Source organism: Salmo salar, chromosome 02 (genome assembly GCF_965601325.2).
Source record: "Salmo salar chromosome 02, fSalSal1, whole genome shotgun sequence".
Classification (NCBI taxonomy): Eukaryota; Metazoa; Chordata; class Actinopteri; order Salmoniformes; family Salmonidae; genus Salmo; species Salmo salar.
The window spans coordinates 82,258,504-82,280,137 of record NC_138292.1 but is presented as its reverse complement, the minus strand read 5'-3'; the positions used below and the strand labels follow the sequence as shown (position 1 = coordinate 82,280,137).

Here is a 21,634-nt window from a genome sequence, read left to right as displayed (position 1 = left end):
TTATGATAATAAAGGATAACAGATGTTATACACTGTTGAAATAATATAACATCACACTGCTGATATAAATATAATGTAATGATACCTTGTCTTGTTTTGGTTGAGAAATCTACACTGAACAAAACTACAAATGCAACATGTAAAGTGTTGGTCCCATGATTCATGAGCTGAAATAAAAGATTCCCGAAATGTTCCATTAGCACAAAAATCGTATTTCTCAAAAATGTTGTGCACAAATGTGTTCCCTTTTAGTGAACATTTCTCCTTTGCCAAGATAATCCATCCAACTGACAGGAGTGGCATATCAAGAAGCTGATTAAACAGCGTGATCATTACACAAGTGCACCTTGTGCTGGGGACCATAAAAGGCCACTCTAAAATGTGTTGTTTTGTCACACAACACAATGCCACAGATGTCTCAAGTTTTGAGAGATTATGCAATTGGCATACTAACTGCAGGAATGTCCACCAGAGCTGTTGCCAGAGAATTTAATGTTAATTTCTCTACCATGGTTATCAACTGTACTGCAGGGATGGAACGTAAGTCGCAGAAAATTGAAGTTGTGGTGGCAGCTGGCAGAGAGGTATTTGGGTGTGTGAGACTTGACATCTGAAGAGTTACAGGGTGTGTTAAGTGGTGGTGTCCCATCCTTTCAGGTTGTTGACCTGAGGTAGGAGTAAATACATTTAAATAGTGGAGTAGGGTGGTGTTATTTAAAAAATATATATATTATTTTTTGTGAGTGAGTGTTATATGGTAGTTTTTTTCAAACAAAGTATAAGGAAGTTCTACTCCAGTCTAGTAGGTGGCGGTAATGCAACATGTATTGGATGCCAACCCCGTTACACCATATCGAAGAAGAAAACATATTTCCGCCAGAGGCCAGCAACACATGCACAACGATTAAACTGATACGACGCTCACAAACATTTTTTGCAGCATCTCATAATCCAGACCAAACGCACTCGGGAAGTGGATGAATTTCCGCTTGCTTCAACGAGACCTCACAATTTCATCAAGTTCTTCTCGGCTAAACAATTATCAACAGGACATCAGTTCAAGGTAACCTATTGCTAATTTCAAAAATGTTAAAAAATGCACGGTCTGTGAACTAACGCATTCCACGATTAAACGGCAGTGGTTGCCGCGGCCTGGCTTTGTTGTTCCCCAGCTAGTTAGCTACCTAGCTGTTAGCCACTCGTTAATTAGCTAGCTACACATCTCCCGTCCAACCCGTTTGTGTCGATAACTAACTAACAAACTAACTTAATTTCGGGGTAACGGTTGAAGTGACTTTTACTTAATAGTTAGCCAGCTGTCGTCTCATTGTGAGTAAATTGACTGTGGCGAGGAATTAGCTAACCGCCAGCTCATTGTTTAGCCACAGATGGCTTAACGAAATATGTTTTTATAACTACAGTAACGTTAATCTATCTAGCTAACGTTACTGTACGTAGCTACATTGGCTGGACTAACCGTTGCTAAATTATCTGGCTACCGGTTATGAAAACAGCGAATCCCTCACCCTTTTACCATAACATTTTCAAGCAAATTTAAAAAGAAATGTCTACAAAACTTGTAACAATTTTCGTGTTTCTATCAAAATAATGGCGCTGTGAAGCAGGCACACAAGCGTTTCGCTACACCCAAAATAACATCTGCTAAATATGTGTATGTGACCGATTTGAACAACAATTAAAAGTTCCGGGTTACGGATTTTTTGGGGAATCTTTCAGAATAAGAGTCTCGTTATGTATACTTAAGCAGTAAGGCCAGAGGAGGTGTGGTATATGGCAAGTATACCACAGTTAAGGGCTGTTCTTATGCGCAGCGCGGAGTGCTGCGCATAAGTGGTGGGAAAACACAAACTCGCAATAAAGAGCGAGGGGGAGAGAAAGAGATGGGAGGGGGCACAGCCAGAACCATGCATCGGTAATCCAAAAAATGTAGTATATCGCAAATCAATTTTTATTGGTCACATACACATGGTTAGCAGATGTTAATACCAGTGTAGCGAAATGCTTGTGCTTCTTGTTCCGACCGTGCAGTACTGTAGTTGCAATTTCTTGGCATGCAATGTCTCGCACAAGTTCACTAAAGTAGGGGCTATCCATGAGTAGACTGAGCTCTTCTACACACAGCAGACCGAAGACCAAACACTAGCGTTTTTCATAGTGAAGAGAAAGAGGAGCCAGCGAGTTAGGAGGATCGGGGCAGACAACCGTGCGCATAGGCTATATCTTGGTTATCTGTCTTGTCTAGCAATGCATCGTAAATTCACCAAAAGTATATATTAGGCTGTCAGTGACTATGGTTAACTTCTCTAGGGCCGGCGGGACGAAATCGTCCCACCTACGTAACAGCCAGTGGAATCCTGTGGCGCGTTATTCAAATACCTTATAAATGCTATTACTTCAATTTCTGACTATTTTACACCATTTTAAAGACAAGACTCTCGTTAATCTAACCACACTGTCCGATTTCAAAAAGGCTTTACAACGAAAGCAAAACATTAGATTATGTCAGCAGAGTACCAAGCCAGAAATAATCAGACACCCATTTTTCAAGCTAGCATATGTCACAAAAACCCAGAAGACAGCTAAATGCAGCACTAACCTTTGATGATCTTCATCAGATGACAACGCTAGGACATTATGTTATACAATACATGCATGTTTTGTTCAATCAAGTTCATATTTATATCAAAAACCAGCTTTTTACATTAGCATGTGACGTTCAGAGCTAGCATACCCCCCCCGGCAAACTTCCGGTGAATTTACTAAATTACTCACGATAAACTTTCACAAAAAGCATAACAATTATTTTAAGAATTATAGATACAGAACTCCTCTATGCACTCGATATGTCCGATTTTAAAATAGCTTTTCGGTGAAAGCACATTTTGCAATATTCTAAGTAGATAGCCCGGCATCACAGGGCTAGCTATTTAGACACCCAGCAAGTTTGGCACTCACCAAAGTCAGATTTACTATAAGAAAAATGTTATTACCTTTGGTGTTCTTCGTCAGAATGCACTCCCAGGACTTCTACTTCAATAACAAATGTTGGTTTGGTCCCAAATAATCCATTGTTATATCCAAATAGCGGCGTTTCGTTCGTTCGTTCAAGACACTATCCGAAAGGGTAAAGAAAGGTGACGAGCATGGCGCATTTCGTGACAAAAAAATTCTAAATATTCCATTACCGTACTTCGAAGCATGTCAACCGCTGTTTAAAATCCATTTTTATGCCATTTTTCTCGTAAAAAAGTGATAATATTCCGACCGGGAATCTGCATTTAGGTAAACAGACGAAAGAAAATAAAGCATGGGGTTGACTCGGGCACGCGCCTAAGCCCATTGTCCTCTGATCGGCCACTTGCCAAAAGCGTAAATGTGTTTCAGCCTGGGGCTGCCTCGATATCATTCAGCTTTTTCCCGGGCTCTGAGAGCCTATGGGAGCTGTAGGAAGTGTCACGTTACAGCAAAGATCCTCAGTCTTCAATAAAAAGAGCCAAGATGAACAACAACTTGTCAGACAGGCCACTTCCTGTATGGAATCTTCTCAGGTTTTTGCCTGCCATATGACTTCTGTTATACTCACAGACACCATTCAAACAGTTTTAGAAACTTTAGGGTGTTTTCTATCCAAAGCCAATAATTATATGCATATTCTAGTTACTGGGCAGGAGTAGTAACCAGATTAAATCGGGTATGTTTTTTATCCCGGCCGTGTCAATACTGCCCCCTACCCCCAACAGGTTAAGCTATTCTTCATGGTGCCAGTGTATTGAAGTTGAACATTGCCAAATGCATCAGTTTAATTAGCCCTAAATATGCAATAAAGTATTGCCTATAGCTTATTTAATGAAACCCTGGCTGTCTGTTGATGTCCTAGGTCAGGGCTCTCAACCCTGTTCCTGGAGAGCTACCTTTCTGTAGGTTTTTTGCTCCAACCCCAATTGTAACTATCCTGATCCAGCTTATCAAGCAGCTAATTATTGGATCACATGCGCTAGATTAGGGTTGAAGTGAAAACCTACAGGAGGGTAGCTCAACACGAACAGGGTTGGAGAGCCCTGTCCTAGGCAATAGATCTCAAAGCAGCGTCCCCCGCAAAAGTTCACTTATCATCCATAAACACAGTCAAGTGCAAATACGGTTCAGCAACTGGAGTCAGCAGGATTGGGGGCGTTGTAATATGGGTCCCGTGTGGCTCAGTCGATTCCCACGGGGGACCAGTACAGAATAAAAACATTTATGAAATGTATGCATTCACTACTGTAAGTTGCTCTGGATAAGAGCGTCTGCTAAATCACTAAAATGTAAGGACGTCTACCATAGATCAGCTACAATAATGAATAGTATCACATTTCATAAATTTTAAATATTATGGGAAGACCTATACATTTGGGAGCCAAGCACGAGTTATCAGTGTAGCCTGTTATCGTCTAGACGTGACGTTGAAATATCTTCACGCCTACAATAAAAAAAACAGGCTTCCGTCATAACTCCAATGTAAAAAAAATAAATAATAATATATATATATTATATATATATATATATATATATATATATATATATATATTAGAATTAGCAGGGGCAGTTTGGAAAGACTAATCCTATGTGAATAGTCCTCTGGAATAACGCACATGCTGGGATACTAATTAGAAAACCCTCATCTCTAGTAATACCTGTCAGAGTAGAGCTGTAACATGGGAAATAGTCTTATCAGTGTAGAGTGCTTTAACTAAGCAAGTCAGTTAAAAACAAATTCTTATTTAAAATGACGGCCTACCAAAAGGCCTCCTGCGACCACGGGAGCTGGGATTAAATTCATCCCATGGGATCCGTCTAGGCTGCGCACGGCAGATGTATCAGTGAAATATTCTAGTCCTACACATCACCTAGGCTTTTTATAGGCTGCGTTGATGAGCAAATGGCAGTATCCTGCTCATCTCAGTCCTCTAGAACGCAAATGTAGTCTTCCTAGTAGGACTGCAATAATGAGGTGGTGTGTGCTATCCATTTCAACGTGTTTTGGGAGTCGACTCCAACCACAGGGAGTCGACTCCAACCACAGGGAGTCGACTCCAACCACAGGGAGTCGACTCCAACCACAGGGAGTCGACTCCAACCACAGGGAGTCGACTCCAACCACAGGGAGTCGACTCCAACCACAGGGAGTCGACTCCAACCACAGGGAGTCGACTCCAACCACAGGGAGTCGACTCCAACCACAGGGAGTCGACTCCAACTCCTGAAGTTGTGCACAACTACCTGGACACAGCCCTTAGCCATGGTATATTGGTCATGGGCTCCTGAGTGGTGCAGCGGTCTAAGGCACTGCATCTCAGTGCTAGACGCGTCACTACAGACACCCTGGTTTTGAATCCAGCTGTATCACAATCATCCGTGATTGGGTGTCCCATAGTGCGGCGCACAATTGGCCCAGCGTCATCCGGGTTTGGCCGGTGTAGGCCGTCATTGTAAATAAGAATTTGTTCTTAACTGACTTGTCTAGTTAAATAAAGGTAAAAACAAAAACAAAAAACACCACAAACCCCCAAGGTGCCATATGCTATTATAAACTGGTTACCAAAGTAATTAGACCAGTAAAAATATTGGTCTTATCATGTGTGGTCCCGTGTGGCTCAGTTGGTAGAGCATGGTGTTTGCAACGCCAGGGTTGAGGGTTCGATTCCCACGGGGGACCAGTACGGGAATAAAAATGTATGAAATGTATGCTTTCACTACTGTAAGTCGCTCTGGATAAGAGCGTCTGCTAAATGACTAAAATGTAAAATCATACCCGCGGTGTACTTAAGGGATGATCAACGAGGGTTGTTTTCTATGGAAAATAAGGAATGACGTGGAAGGTGTTTTCCATGACACGCTAGTGGAGTAGAACTGATAAAACTGACCTATTTTCCAGAGAACGCATAGAGCCCTGCGTTGATTATCCCTTTAATACCATGGCTATAATTTAACACATTTGCAGGTAGAAATGTGTTCAACATCCACTAAAGAAGCTAGCAAGTTTACTACATAGCTACAGTAGCTGCTGTGGTAACCAAACATACTTGCTAGTTTAGCTAACCAAACCACCAGTCCTAGCTTGCTATTATTAAAATCGAATTCAACAATACCAATATTGTTTTCAAATGGACTTTTGCAGCTCAAACACAACTTGTAAAAATGAACTATAGCAATTTTATTCTGAGTTAATATTAAAGATGCCAATCGGTTTAAATCTACTTGTTTCATATTGGACATAAATATTGCACTGTACATAATCGATTGTGTGTCCATAAAACCAGGTTCCAGCCTACAAACTAAAGTCCATAGCATACAAAACGGAAGAGTTTGACCCAAAAGTTTGTGTCTAATATGAAGAAAAAACTATTGGATTTACGCTGATTGGCCACTTTAAGGCCCCCAAAAGGGGTGTTATCTCTGTGGATTTAAAAACTAAAGGTGCTCCTGAGTAGAATGGACCCCCCCCCCCCCTCACACTGTGACACAACGTACCGGCAATTATGTACGGTGCAATATGCATGTCCAATGTCAAAAATATACCGAACATTGTGCAATACGAATGGGCTAAATTAATAATGTTACTAATAAACATACTAAAATGTGTTTAAGTCAATTATCAGTTTCCAACAATGTAATCCAAAGATGTGCATATTTCACAAGATAAAATAATATTCTACTTCATTAAACTCGTCGGATCATTTTCCATAAATGGATGTTGATTTAACTTGTTTGAATGGTAAATTAATTATAGTATAAATAAATCCCTTTTGTGCATAACTATAGATAAATCCAACAGGAGAGTTTGAGTGATGAAAGTTGGACAGAGGATCTGTATGTAAAGGCGTCTGCATACTAGGTTCGGTTTGCTGCTAGCAGAACTCGGCTCGGCAAAGCAAACGTCTGTCTCGCGTACTACCTAGAAAAGACATTTGCTTGAAAAACTAGAAAACAGCGTCATTACCCTCTCAACACACTGAGGACACCCTGCTCTTTCCATGACATAGTGACCAGGCGAAAGCTATGAACCCTTTTTGGTGTCGGCTGTTAAATCCACTTCAATCAGTGTAGATGAAGGGGAGGAGACAAGTTAAAGAATCATTTTTAAGCCTTCAGACAATTGATACATGGATTGTGAATTGGTGCTATTCAGAGGGTGAATGGGCAAGACAAAATATTTAGGTGCCTTTTGAACGGGGTACCGGTTTGAGTGTGTCAAGAACTGCCACGCTGCTGGGTTATTCACGCTCAACAGTTTCCTGTGTGTATCAAGAATGGTCCACCACCCAATGTGTCAAGTTGGACATCCAGTCAACTTGACACAACTGTAGGAAGCATTGGAGTCAACAAATCAATTTTTATTGGTCACATACACATGGTTAGCAGATGTTATTGTGAGTGTCGCGAAATCCTTGTGCTTCTAGTTCCGACAGTGCAGCAATATCTAACAATTCCCTAACAACTACCTAATACACACATCTAAGTAAAGAGATGGAATATATAAATATATGGATGAGCAATGACTGAGCCGCATAGGCAAGATGCACTAGATGGTATAAAATACAGTATACACATATGAGATGAGTAATGCAAGATATGTGAACATTATTAAAGTGGCATTATTAAAGTGACTAGTGATCCATTTATTAAAGTGTCCAGGGTGACGGCTAAGGTGGAGGTGATATGATCCTTGACTATGGGGGTGGTAGTCAGTTAGTTCAATTACCTTTGCCTTCTTGGGTACAGGAACAATGGTGGCCATCTTGAAGCATGTGGGGACAGCAGACTGGGATAGGGAAAGATTGAATATGTCTGTAAACACACCAGCCAGCTGGTCTAAACTGACATTTTGCTTGTTTGATTGCCTTGCGGCGGGAATAACTACACCTTTTATATTCAGCCATATTCCCAGTCACCTTTCCATGGTTAAATGTGGTGGTTCGCGCTTTCAGTTTTGCGCGAATGCCACGGTTTCTGGTTGGAGTAGGTTTAAATAGTCAGTGGGTACAACATCTCCAATACACTTCCTGATAGACAAATACATTGATTCGGTGACTGAGTTTGTTATTCTCAGAGGCTACCCGGAACATATCCCAGTCCGCGTGATCAAAACAATCTTGAAGCGTGGAATCCGATTGGTTAGACTAGCGTTGAATAGTCCTTATCACGGGTACATCCTGTTTGAATTTCTGCCTATAGGAAAGGAGGAGCAAAATGGAGTCGTGATCAGATTTGCCGAAAGGAGGGCCTTGTATGCATCGAGCAGTGATCCAGTGTTTTGCCAGCGCGAGTGCTGCAATCAATGTGCTGATAGAATTTAGGTAGCCTTGTTCTCAAATTTGCTTTGTTAAAATCCCCAGCTACAATAAATGCTGCCTCAGGATATATGGTTTCCAGTTTGCATAAAGTCTGGTGAAGTTTCTTGAGGGCTGTCATGGTATTGTCTTGAGTTGGGGATCTACACGGCTGTGATAATAACCGACGAGAATTCTCTTGGGAGTTAATACGGTCTGCATTTGATTGTGAGGAATTCTAGGTCAGGTGAACAAAAGGACTTGAGTTCCTGTATGTTGTTACAATTACACCATGAGATGTTAATCATGAAACATACAACCCCACCTTTCTTCCCAGAGAGATGTTTATGAGCCAGCATCCCCGTGGAATGCTTTTGACATCTTGTGGAGTCCATGCTCTGACGAATTGAGGCTGTTCTGAGGGTGCAACTCAATATTATGACGGTGTTTCTGTTTGGTATACTCGGTGTGTACAGTAACACTTCCTCAAAATAGTCAAAATCAAGAAATATTTTATTAATTTGAGTTTTTTACTGAGGAGGTATTAGTCATGAAATTTTACATCTAACTAGGATGTTTGTAGCAGTATTTCTCAAGCGAAAAAATGTGCATTAAAATTAGTCTGTCGTTGAATGACGACAAACCTTCCCTACAGTTGACCAATCACACGCAGGGGCGTAGACTTTGTCTACTAAACTTCAGCTTGCCTCAAGAAACTTGTGCTCGAACAGCCAAAAGAAAAGGAAAAAACATACGAACACCAAAACGAACAAAAATGTCATCAAAATATATGGGCAAATTGTTTCTACTGGGAAGCATATGGTAAGCTTAAGGGATGGTTGATTGATCAAGAGCATGGTCTCTCCGCTGACCCAGTCAATCGGTTAACAGAACCAAGACGTTCTAAGGAAGGTCCAATACACTTTCTTGTTATTCAGAAAAGTTGGGTCTATCAATGACGTCCTGCGCGATGCGGAAGCTGTTGGCAAGTTAGGGACTTTGTTGCTGCATTTAGTTTGTAGACCCCTCGCTATTTTTATTGATTTTAGTCTAGCGACAAGTTCAGCTACTTTTTTTTAGGCGGCCATTGGGAAGTTTTCTATGGTTTTGATTAGGTGATATTACATTTTTGGACAATATCTGATATTTTCCTTGCCTTTAAAAAAAAAACGATACCATATATATAAAAAAAATAGCGGCCTTTTAAGCATTCTAGCACAGTTAAATAGTTGAAACACACACACTGACCAAAAAGTTATTTTGGGGGGCATTTACGTATGTCCCCATTACCAGTAAAACCTATTTCTTTCACTTGTGCTGTTTCGTTGTTATGGCTCAACCTGGATTTCATCATGCATGTCAAGCAGTGAAGTTTCAGCTCTGTCTGTCTGTGGCTTCTCTTCCTCGGTGTGCACTGTCACTGTGTCCGTTTCCATCTTGTCCAGCTGGCTAACATTTCACCTAAACCCTGTTTCTTGTCTGCATCGAAGTAGTAGCGGTCCTTATACCTAGCATCGAGCATGGTGGCGACACAGTAAAGAGGCTCAGTGAGAATGCCACCGACTCGCTTGTTCACAGCCTCTAGTAGAGTACTTTTCCAAGTTAACCCCACGGTCTGTTGGCATTTTTGTTGAGCAGGCATGAGAACCAGCACATTTTTGAGCATGCAATACGGCTTTCCTCAGTACAAAATCCTTGTCGACCCACTTTGCTGTAAGACTCGGAATGCTCATCGCTGGTCCAAATGTCAGTCGTGAAGCAAATAGCAGTGATACCCATAGCAAGTAGCTCATGGATGTGTGTTTCAACAATACTCCGATAGGGCAACATCTGAAAAATAGCACCTACTTGGTAGTAGTGTACCGGTGCTTGAGCAGTCGGGGAAAGCCTACATCATCCACGACAGAGAACGGTTGATTGTTAACCTCTCTCGGGTATGTGGGACGAAATCGTCCCACCTAGTCAACAGCCAGTGGAATCGAGTGGAGCGATATACAAAAACCTTAAATGCTATAACTTCAATTTCTCAAACATATGACTATTTTACACCATTTTAAAGACAAGACTCTCGTTAATCTAACCACATTGTCCGATTTCAAAAAGGCTTTACAACGAAAGCAAAACATTAGATTATGTCAGGAGAGTACCCAGCCAGAAATAATCACACACCCATTTTTCAAGCTAGCATATAATGTCACAAAAACCACAGCTAAATGCAGCACTAACCTTTGATCTTCATCAGATAACACTCCTAGGACATTATGTTATACAATACATGCATGTTTTGTTCAATCAAGTTCATATTTATATCAAAAAGCAGCTTTTTACATTAGCATGTGACGTTCAGAACTAGCAAACATACCGAAAACTCGGTGAATTTACTAAATTACTCACGATGAATGTTGACAAAAAAACATAATTATTTTAAGAATTATAGATACAGAACTCCTTTATACAATCACGGTGTCATATTTTAAAATAGCTTTTCGGCAAAAGCACATTTTGCAATATTCTGAGTAGATAGCTCGCCATCACAGGCTAGCTAATTTGACACCCACCAAGTTTGGCATTCACTAAACTCAGAATTACTATAAGAAAAATTGGATTACCTTTGCTGTTCTTCGTCAGAATGCACTCCCAGGACTTCTACTTCAACCACAAATGTTGTTTTGGTTCAAAATAATCCATAGTTATGTTCAAATATCCTCTGTTTTGTCCGTGTGTTCAGGTCCCTATCCGAACAGTGACGCGCGGACGCATGTCGTGACAAATTACATTACTGTACTTCGAAGCACGTCAAACGCTGTTTAAAATACATTTTAATGCGATTTTTTTTCTCGTAAAATAGCGATAATATTCCGACCGGGAGACGTTGTTTTCATTCAAAGACTGAAAGAAGAAAATGGTGTCTTCACATGCACGTGCGCACCCGTGTCATTGTTCTCAGATCGACCACATTCCAAATGCGCTACTGTTTTCCGCCCAGGGACTGCAGAGTCATCATTCCCCGTTCTGGCGCCTTCTGAGAGCCTATGGGAGCCTTAGAAAATGTCACGTTACAGCAGAGATCCTCTGTTTTCGATAAAGAGGCTATAGAAGGCCAAGAAATAGTCAGAGGGCACTTCCTGTATAGAATCTTCTCAGGTTTTGGCCTGCCATATGAGTTCTGTTATACTCAGACACCATTCAAACAGTTTTAGAAACTTTAGGGTGTTTTCTATCCAAATCAAACAATTATATGCATATTCTAGTTTCTGGGCAGGCGTAATAACCAGATTAAATCGGGTACGTTTTTTTTATCCGGACGTGAGAATTTCTGCCCCCTACCCAATAGAGGTTAAGGGCAGTGAATTCCATTATCTGGCTGTTAATGGATTTAGTCTTTGAGTAATCTCGCTGAAATGTTCTTACTCTTTAAAATTTTCCATTTTTAGTCATTTAGCAGACGCTCTTATCCAGAGTGTCTTACAGTAGTGAATGCATACATTTCATACTTTTTCCCCCCATACTGGTCCACCGTGGGAATCGAACCCACAACCCTGGCGTTGCAAACACCATGCTCTACCAATCGAGCCACACGGGACCATGACTGCTGGACTTGTTGACTGCTCCATCCACACAGCAGACATTGTGGGCTAGGTTAGGAATGCTGTGTTGCACGTGTAGCGCTATATTTGTTGTGGCGTCATTACGTCATCTACCTACGTTATATAGGTATGGACAGCTTTGACATCGGTTTTGCACGTTGGCGTTAAACTAGACATCGGGCCGATGCTGGCATTTTTAGCTAATATCGGCCGATTCCGATATGCTTACCTATTTTTATATCGTGCATCCCTAGTTTTGATAGCGTTTAGCGACTTTTCCCACTCAATTCTGCTGCAAAAGCTGTCTGTGTGACAGAAGTCACAGCAACGGCGCACACAGGCAGAGAAGCACAAGGGGAGGGTGTAAAAATGCTACATCGGGGACCAATAGCGATTCAACGGAAATAACTTCATAAAACAAAAATGTGACTTAACTGAAATCTAGGACTGTCTCCAACTAAAATAACAAATTAAAGTAAAAATCTTGGTTGACCCAGAGTTGTCTGTTGAACTTTTCCATGTATAGACACATCCTGTGTGTTTTAATCAAATCAACTATATTCATTTAGCTTGTCTGATGCTTTAAGCACACTGTTTTGATTAAATAATTAAGACACACAAATTACTAGTGGGAGTCCGACCAGCAATTGATTTGATTGTGGCGGGCTGGGCTCAGACTTGCTGTACTGTGTTTTAAAAAAGACTGCAAGTGACTCTGACTAGCAGCCGTTGTCTCTCCTCCCTGCTGCAGTGACCACCACAGAACATAGTGTTTATCGCGCTGTCCATGTTGCTTAAGCTGCAACATAATTTTAGCCAATTCTGACTGAACAGTAATGTTACCAAATCCCTCATTTGTTTAGGAAAAACATTCCCTATTCCCTTAACCTTAGCTCTCTTTATGTGAGACGTATGCATCGCATGCACGTGACCAATAGGGCCTGACCTATCGCATATCAGTCACAAAAATAAATTGGTTTATAACAAACTCCAAAAACCATAACTGCAAAAATGGATGCAGAGGATGTTTACTGGTTGCTCAGCAGGTAAAGGGGAAGTCAGATGTGTGGAATAAATGTGACTGGTTGTGGAAAATACTGGAGATGAAGGTAAGGAGCAAGCATTGCGTGCATATTATGTCATGCCAAACAGGTGCTGTATACGTTACAATACCATTTTTCTGACCGTTTGGAACAATGTTAACACAATACATTATAAGCGTACCAGAGTCCTGTAATGTTTTTTTGTCAAGCCTTTATTACAGCAAAGAAAAGTCACATTCATTTGTGAATGCAATTACCCGAAATGGAACGATTTATTTATTGTTCAAGCTAATTATTCAAGGCTCGCTTTATTTTATTTTAACAAACTAAAATGCTTGATTGCATTTCAAATCATGAATGACTTGTATGCTGGGTAGCCTTGTTTGAGTAGCCTCGTTTCACTGCCAAAAATGTTATTAAACCATGTAGTGTTCAGCGAAATTACAACACAATGTCAAATACAGGTAAATAATTAACATCCAATCACATTAACAGTTACTCTCTAGCGGGAAACCTTCACTCTTGCGCAGATATTTAAAAATGAAACATGACAACTTGAAAAATAAGCCACAGGAGTTTGAGTGAGAATAAAGACAATTTTTGAGTAGTAAGACATGTATAAAAGCAACAGATACCATTAATAAGAAGGGTCTAGAAGCGTCTTATATGGTGAGCTACCGAGTGGCTAGGACAGACAAGCCCCATACTATTGTAGAGGATTTAATTCTTCCTGCTGATGGAACAATGCTGGGGGAAAAGGCCCTAAAAAACTATACAGACAATGGCTCCATCAAACAACACTATTTCATGGCGCATCAGTGACATGGCAGATGTTTTGAAACAATTACTGCTTCGCATATAAGCCAGTGAATTATATGCGTTACAGCTGGATGAGTCAGCGGGCGTGGCACAGCTCCTGGTATGTCTGTTACGTTTATGGGGCTCTTGGCAAATCGCGCTGTTAAGACACTGATGCCCTTTGCAACCACGTACCTATGTGAGAGTGGATTCTCAGCCCTCACTAGCATAAGAACTAAATACAGGCACAAACTGTGTGTGGAAAATGATTTAAGACTGAGACTCTCCAATACAACCCAACATTGCAGAGTTATGTGCATCATTTCAAGCACACCCTTCTCCTTAACGATTAAGGTTTTATATGTAAGATGGTTAAATAAAGAGCAAAATTATTGATTATTATTTGTGCCCTGGTCCTATAAGAGCTCTTTGTCACTTCCCACGAGCCGAGTTGTGACGACAACGCACTCATTCTTATGTTTAACATTTTTTTATTGTGTGTGTGTGTGGCAGGCTTACAATGATGTCAAAAAACATTTGAGAGTGCGCTGACCCTGGTGCTAGAGGGGGTATGCAGTTGGAGGTTGAATGTTTGAAGGGGTACGGGGATTATAAAAAGTTTGGGAGCCACAATGGAATTGTCCACTCAGACAGGTGCGAATCAGATAGGAGTCTTTGTACACCATGAGGTACAGTGCATTCCAAAATTATTCAGGCCTCTTGACTTTTCCCACATTTTGTTACGTTACAGCCGCATTCTAAAATGGATCAAATACTTTTTGCCCCGCATAAAACTACAGACAATACCCAATGACAAAGCAAAACATGTTTTTAGATATTTTTGCCAATTTATTAAAAATAAAACATACCTTATTTACTTAACCTCTCTGGGATCGTTCGGGACGTGAGCTTCCCACCTCGCCAACAGCCAGTGAAATTGCAGGGGCCCAAATTCAAACAATAGAAATGTCATTAAAATTCCTCTAACATACAAGTATTATACACCATTTTAAAGAAACTTCTTGTTAATCCAGCTAGTGTCCGATTTTCAAAAAGTCTTTACGGCGAAAGCACACCATACGATTATGTTAGGTCAGTGCCTAGCCACAGAAAACCATACAGCCATTTTCCAAAGAAGGAGAGGTGTCACAAAAGTCAGAAATAGCGTTACAATTAATCACTAACCTTTGATCTTCACCGGATGGCACTCCCAGGACTCCATGTTAGACAAATGTGTTTTCTTCGATGAAGTTCATCTTTATGTCCAAAAACCTCATTTGAAATTGGGGTGTTATGTTCAAAAATGCATTGTCTCAAACAAACATCCGGTGACATTGCAGAGAGCCACATCAAGTAACAGAAATACTCATGAACATTGATGAAAGATACAAGTGTTATACATAAACCTCTTGTTAATCCAGCCGCTGTGTCCGATTTCAAAAAGGCTTTAGGGCAAAAGCACACCATGCGATTATGTTAGGTCAGCGCCTAACCACAGAGAACCATACAGCCATTTTCCAACCAAGGAGGGGTGCAGTGGCGGTTCTAGACCATTTCAACTGGGGGGGGGGGGGGGGGGGGGGGCAAGCTGGGGCCAGTTGTACTGTTAGAGGGGCCAGTTACATTAGACGTTGTTGTCATATCGTTTTCTTCACTGCATTGCAGGCAAAAGACCATGTTCATAATCATCATTGTTGCCACTGTCTAAGAACGGATGTAAAAAAAGAAAAATAGCCAAAATTTGCACATTTATTTCATACTCCACATTTAGGGGTGCCACAAGGGGGTCCAAAATTGTTGTCACAGGGGCACTGCCCCCCCCCCCCCAGAACCGCTAGTGGAGAGGTGTCATAAAAGTCAGAAATAGCGTTAAAATTAATCACTTACCTTTGATCTTCATCTGATGGCACTCCCAGGTCTCCATGTTAGACAACAAATGTTCATTTTTTTGTTTGCACGTTTAGTCCAGTAATCCAAATGCACAAAGTCCAGACAGTCTAAAAAGTTCCATTAAAGTTCGTAGAAACATGTCAAAAGATGTATATAATCAATCTTTAGGATGTTTTTATCATAAATCTTGAATAATATTCCAACCGGACAATTCCGTTGTCATTAGAAAGGAAAGAGAATGAGCGTCGTGCTCATGTGTGAGACTAATGTCTTTCAGCTTGACCACTTGTTGAAACAGCTCTTATTCTCTCCCCTTTCACAATAGAAGCCTGAAACAACGTTCTAAAGACTGTTGACATCTACTGGAAGCCTTAGGAAGTGCAATCTGATCCCACAGACACAGGATACTGGACAGGCATTCACTTAAACTACAAACTTTAGAATTCCCACTTCCTGGTTGGATTTCTCTCAGGTTTTCGCCTGCCATATGAGTTCTGTTATACTCAGACATTATTTTAACAGTTTTGGAAACTTTAGAGTATTTTCTATCCAAATCTACCAATTATATGCATATCCTAGCTTCTGGGCCTGAGTAGCAGGCAGTTTAGTTTGGGCATGCTTTTCATCCAAAATTCCGAATGCTGCCCCCTATCCTAGTGAAGTTATGTATTCAGACCCTTTCCTATGAGACTAGAAATTGAGCTGAAGTGCATCCTGATTCCATTGATCATGCTTGATGTTTCTACAACATGATTGGAGTCCACCTGTGGTAAATTCAATTGATTGGACGTGATTTGGAAAGACACACACCAGTTTATATAAGGTCCCACAGTTGACAGTGCATGTCAGAGCAAAAACCAAGCCATGAGGTTGAAGGAATTGTCTGTAGAGCTCCGAGACAGGATTGTGTCGAGGCACAGATCAGGGGAAGGGTACCAAAACATTTCTGCAGCATTGAAGGTCCCCAAGAACACAGTGGCCTCCATCATTCTTAAATGGAAGAAGATTGGAACCACCAAGACTCTACCTAGAGCTGGCCGCTCGGCCAAACTGAGCAATCAGGGGAGAAGGGCCTCGGTCAGGGAGGTGACCAAGAACCCGATGGTCACTCTGACAAAGCTCCAGAGTTCCTCTGTGGAGATGGTTGTCATTCCCTAAGGTTCTCCCATCTCTGCAGCACTCCACCAATCAAGCCTTTATGGTAGAGTGGCCAGATGGAAGCCACTCCTCAGTAAAAGGTACATGACAGCCCGCTTGGAGTTTGCCAAAAGGCACCTAAAGAACTCTGATCAAACCAGATTGGCTGGTCTGATGAAACCAAAATTAAACTATTTGGCCTGAATGCCAAGCGTCATGTCGGGAGGAAACTAGCCACTGCTCATCACCTGGCCAGTACCATCCCTACGGGGAAGCGTGGTGACAGCATCATGCTGTGGGCATGTTTTTCAGTGGAATTATGTCAAAATAGTGGTGGCAACTTCCTCTGGAGGGGTCCTTTTAACTTACATTTGCTCGGAAGAGGTGGTTTTGTCTATCTATTGTGCTCTAGTGTGCCTAAAGTTGGATTAAATCATTTTACAGTGCACTTGTCACCAATTCTTTTTTTATTTTTATGGAAAAAGTGTTCCTGTATGGTTAGCTAGCTTAGATACATTTTTGTCTTTTCCAGAGCTATACCACGATCTAGGTTTGAAAGTCTCACACTGAACTCTTTTGGTCTCCTCTTTTTTTTAGATCTACCCAGTCTACCATGTCTGAACCAAGTTCTGGTTGTGGTGTTCCAGCCCAGAGATGCTCCCAGCGGGGTCCAGAGATGCTGTCAGTGAAGCTGGGTGACTGCAGTCAAACAGTGGAACTCAATGTGATTGTCAAAGAGGAGGAGGAGGAGAGAGAAATCAACGAGGAGGAAGAGCGAGAGGATGACAGGGACTCGGTTGACTCAGGTAAATTCAAGCTAACAACCTCTTTGGTTCAGAGAGTTGAAGGACCCAAAATAGATATTGATTTTCTGGTTCATTAAGAAATGTAAACTTATATGTTTTTGGTTAAGTCAATTAGACCATGCCAATCATATCTTTTTTTAAAAGTTGTTATTTCTGAATATTTAGGCAAGTTAGCTGGCTAACTCATTGATTCTGGTTTGTCGTATACCCCTCAGTATGTGTAAGAGGTGAGGCGAGTGCCAAAACAAAAATGACTACCTACCATTTTGACAATGGCATTATCTATGTGTAATGCAACAAGCCCATCGCAAAGTATTTACTTCAATACTCTGTTAATTCTAATGACTGAATCCTGCATTATTTAACTTAAATACTTTGTTTCTGTCTTTCTTACCCTATATCTGTTAATATTCTTACAGGAGAGCGCCCCAACCCAGACTCAGTCAACAAGCCCATTTCCACAGCATTAGTACTACCTGGTTGTGGGAGTTACCCTTGTCCTCAATGTGGAAAGTGTTTCAGTTCCTCAACTAATCTAAAGAATCATCAAAGAGTACACACTGGAGAGAAACATTTTGACTGCTCAGCATGTGGGAAGAGTTTCAGTGAGAAAGTCAACCTTAAGAGACATGAGAGAGTACATAGTGGAGAGAAGCCTTACCACGGCACCACATGTGGGAAGAGCTTCAATCATTCAGGAAGCCTTAAGAAACATCAGCGACTACATACATGGGAGAAACCTTACCATTGCTCTCTTTGTGGGAAGTGTTTCAGTCGAGCAGGAGACCTGAAAACTCATAAGAAATCACACAGTGGAAAGAAGCCTACCTGTACTTTCAATGTGATTGTAAAAGAGGAGGAGGAGGAGGAGGATGATGATGATGAGAAGGAAATTGATAAAGAAAAGCGGGAAGTGGAGGAAAATAGTGTTGTAGTTGACCCACGTACATCAAGACTACCTAGTCGTGGGATTTACCCCTGCCCTCAATGTGGAAAGAGTTTCAGTTCCTCGGGTAATCTAAAGAATCACCAGTGTGTACACACTGGAGAGAAACCATTCCACAGTGCCACATGTGGGAAGAGTTTCAGTGTAAAAGTCAACCTCACGAGGCATGAGATGGTACATAGTGGAGAGAAGCCTTACCACTGCACCAAATGTGGGAAGAGCTTCAATCATTCTGGAAGCCTTACACATAAGAGAGTACATACAGGGGAGAAGCCTTACCATTGCTCTCTGTGTGGGGAGGGATTCACTCAGCTAAGAAGTCTTAAAAGTCATGAGAGAATTTCCATTGGAGGGAAGCCTGCCTGTGCTTTCAATGTAATTGTCCAAGAGGAGGACGAGGGAGAAAAGAAAGAAGTTGAGGATAAGGGGGACAAAAGTGGTGTAGTAGACAGTGCATGTCAGAGCAAAAAACGAGGCATGAGGTCGAAGGAATTGTCTGTAGAGCTCCGAGACAGGATTGTGTCGAGGCACAGATCAGGGGAAGGGTACCAAAAAATTTCTGCAGCATTGAAGGTCCCCAAGAACACAGTGGCCTCCATTATTCTTAAATGGAAGAAGTTTGGAACCACCAAGACTCTTCCTAGAGCTGGCCGCCCGCCCAAACTGAGCAATTTGGGGAGAAGGGCCTTGGTCAGGGAGGTGACCAAGAACCCGATGGTCACTCTGACAAAGCTCCAGAGTTCCTCTGTGGAGATGGTTGTCCTTCTTGAAGGTTCTCCCATCTCTGCAGCACTCCACCAATCAGGCCTTTATGGGAGAGTGGCCAGACGGAAGCCACTCCTCAGTAAAAGGAACATGACAGCCCGCTTGGAGTTTGCCAAAAGGCACCTAAAGGACTCTCAGACCACGAGAAACAAGATTCTCTGGTCTGATGAAACCAAGATTGAACTCTTTGGCCTGAATGCCAAGCGTCACATCACCACCCCTATGGTGAAGCATGGTGGTGGCAGCATCATGCTGTGGGGATGTTTTTCAGCTGCAGGGACTGGGAGACTAGTCAGGATCGAGGGAGAGATGAATGGAGAAAAGTACAGAGAGATCCTTGATGAAAACCTGCTCCAGAGTGCTCAGGACCTTAGGCTGGGTCAAAGGTTCACCTTCCAACAGGACAACGACCCTAAGCACACAGCAAAGACAACACAGGAGTGGCTTCGGGACAAGTCTCTGAATGTCCTTGAGTGGCCCAACCAGAGCCCGGACTTGAACCCGATCGAAAATCTCTGGAGAGACCTGAAAATAGCTGTGCGGCGACGCTCCCCATCCAACCTGGCAGAGCTTGAGAGAATCTGCAGAGAAGAATGGGAGAAATTCCCCAAATACAGGTGTGCCAAGCTTGTAGCTTCATACCCAAGAAGGCTCGAGGCTGTAATCGCTGCCAAAGGTGCTTCAACAAAGTACTGAGTAAAGGGTCTGAATACTTATGTAAATGTGTTTTAAATAAATTTGCTAGAATTTCTAAAAACCTGTTTTTGCTTTGTCATTATGGGATATTGTATGTAGAGTGATGAAAAAAAACAATTTTATCCATTTTAGAATAAGACTGGAATGTAACAAAATGTGGAAAAAGTGAAGGGGTCGGAATACTTTCTGAATTCGCTGTATATGAAGCTGCCACTTCATTAAAGCCGTTAGATGCAGTTTATCATAGCGCACTGCTCTTTATTACGGCAGACAGTTTCAGTACTCATCACTGCATTCTCTACCAGCAAGTTGGTTGGCCCTTTGTCACGTAGGTAAATAAATTGCTATGTTTTCATTTATAAAGCCCTTTTACAAAAAGTCTCACTGTACCTAACCTGTTAACCATCCCGGAGACCGGGTGTGGTAAACTCTGGAAACTCCTTTTGGTCTCTACTGAGTTAGGTACATCAGCTTTTTGTTCTACAAATAAGGTGCAAGAAAACTATCTTCAAAATGTTGTTAAATTTGATGTTTTTATGCCGCTATGGGCAATTCAGGAAGCTGATTTGAGGACCTTATAATTAACTGATGAATATTTATTTCTGCTTGCATTTTGTATTTATACTGGGGGGGAAATTATTTACGCAACATGCAACAATTTCTAAGATATTACTGAGTTACAGTTCATATAAGGAAATCGGTAAATTGAAATAAATTCATTAGGCCCTAATCTACCTGAACAATGTAATAGTCCGGTGGCCATTTTATTAATTGTTCAGCGGTCTTATGGCACGGGGGTAGAAGCTGTTAAGGGGCCTTTTGGTCCTAGACTTGGCGCTCCGGTACTGCTTGTGCGGTAGAAGAGAAAAGTCTTTCCTCTGACACTGCCTAGTATAGAGGTCCTGGATTGCAGGAAGCTTGGCCCCAGTGATGTACTGGGCCGTACCCACTACCCTCTGTAGTGTCTTACGGTCAGATGCCGAGCGATTACCATACCAGGCGGTGATGCAACCGGTCAGGATGCTCTCTGGTGCAGCTGTAGAACTTTTTGAGGATCTGGTGACCCATGCCAAATCTTTTCAGTCTCCTGAGGGGGAAAAGGTTTGGTTGTGCCCTCTTCGTGACTGTCTTGGTGTGTTTGGACCATGATAGTTTGTTGGTGATGTGGACACCAAGGAACTTGAAACTCTCGACCCGCTCCACTACAGCCCCATTGATGTTAATGGGGGCCTGTTCGACCCGCCTTTTCCTGTAGTCCACAATCAGCTCCTTTGTCTAGGTCACATTGAGGGAGAGGTTGTCCTGGCACCACACTGCCAGTTCTCTGACCACCTCCCTATAAGCTGTCTCATCGTTGTCGGTGATCAGGCCTACCACTGTTGTCGTCAGCAAACTTGGAGTCGTATTTGGCCAGGGAGTACAGGAGGAAACTAAATACACACCCCATGAGGGGGCCCCAGTGTTGAGGATCAGCGTGGCAGATGTTGTTGCCTGCCCTTACCACCTGGGGGTGGCCCGTCAGGAAGTCCAGGATCCAGTTGCAGAGGGAGGTGTTTAGCCCCAGGGTCCTTAGCTTAGTGATGAGCTTTGAGGGCACTATGGTGTTGAACGCTGAGCTGTAGTCAATGAATAGCAT

General features: G+C 42.0%; 1 protein-coding gene across 1 annotated transcript; it reads left to right on the top strand.

Moving 5' to 3' along the window:
* Positions 1–879: 879 nt before the first annotated feature.
* On the top strand, positions 880–20,059 carry LOC106594703 (uncharacterized). Its single transcript, XM_045713338.2, has 3 exons — positions 880–1,063; positions 17,383–17,591; positions 18,011–20,059. Exons 1-3 carry the CDS (start codon positions 978–980, stop codon positions 19,996–19,998), a joined length of 2,283 nt encoding a protein of 760 aa, XP_045569294.2. The 5' UTR covers positions 880–977; the 3' UTR covers positions 19,999–20,059.
* Positions 20,060–21,634: the final 1,575 nt, after the last annotated feature.

Coding starts and splice junctions, on each gene's coding strand:
- LOC106594703 (XM_045713338.2), top strand. CDS start 978: ATGAATTTCCGCTTGCTTCAACGAGACCTCACAATTTCATCAAGTTCT. Junction 1,064..17,382: donor CAACAGGACATCAGTTCAAG/GTAACCTATTGC, acceptor TCTTTTTTTTAG/ATCTACCCAGTCTACCATGT. Junction 17,592..18,010: donor CAGGGACTCGGTTGACTCAG/GTAAATTCAAGC, acceptor ATATTCTTACAG/GAGAGCGCCCCAACCCAGAC.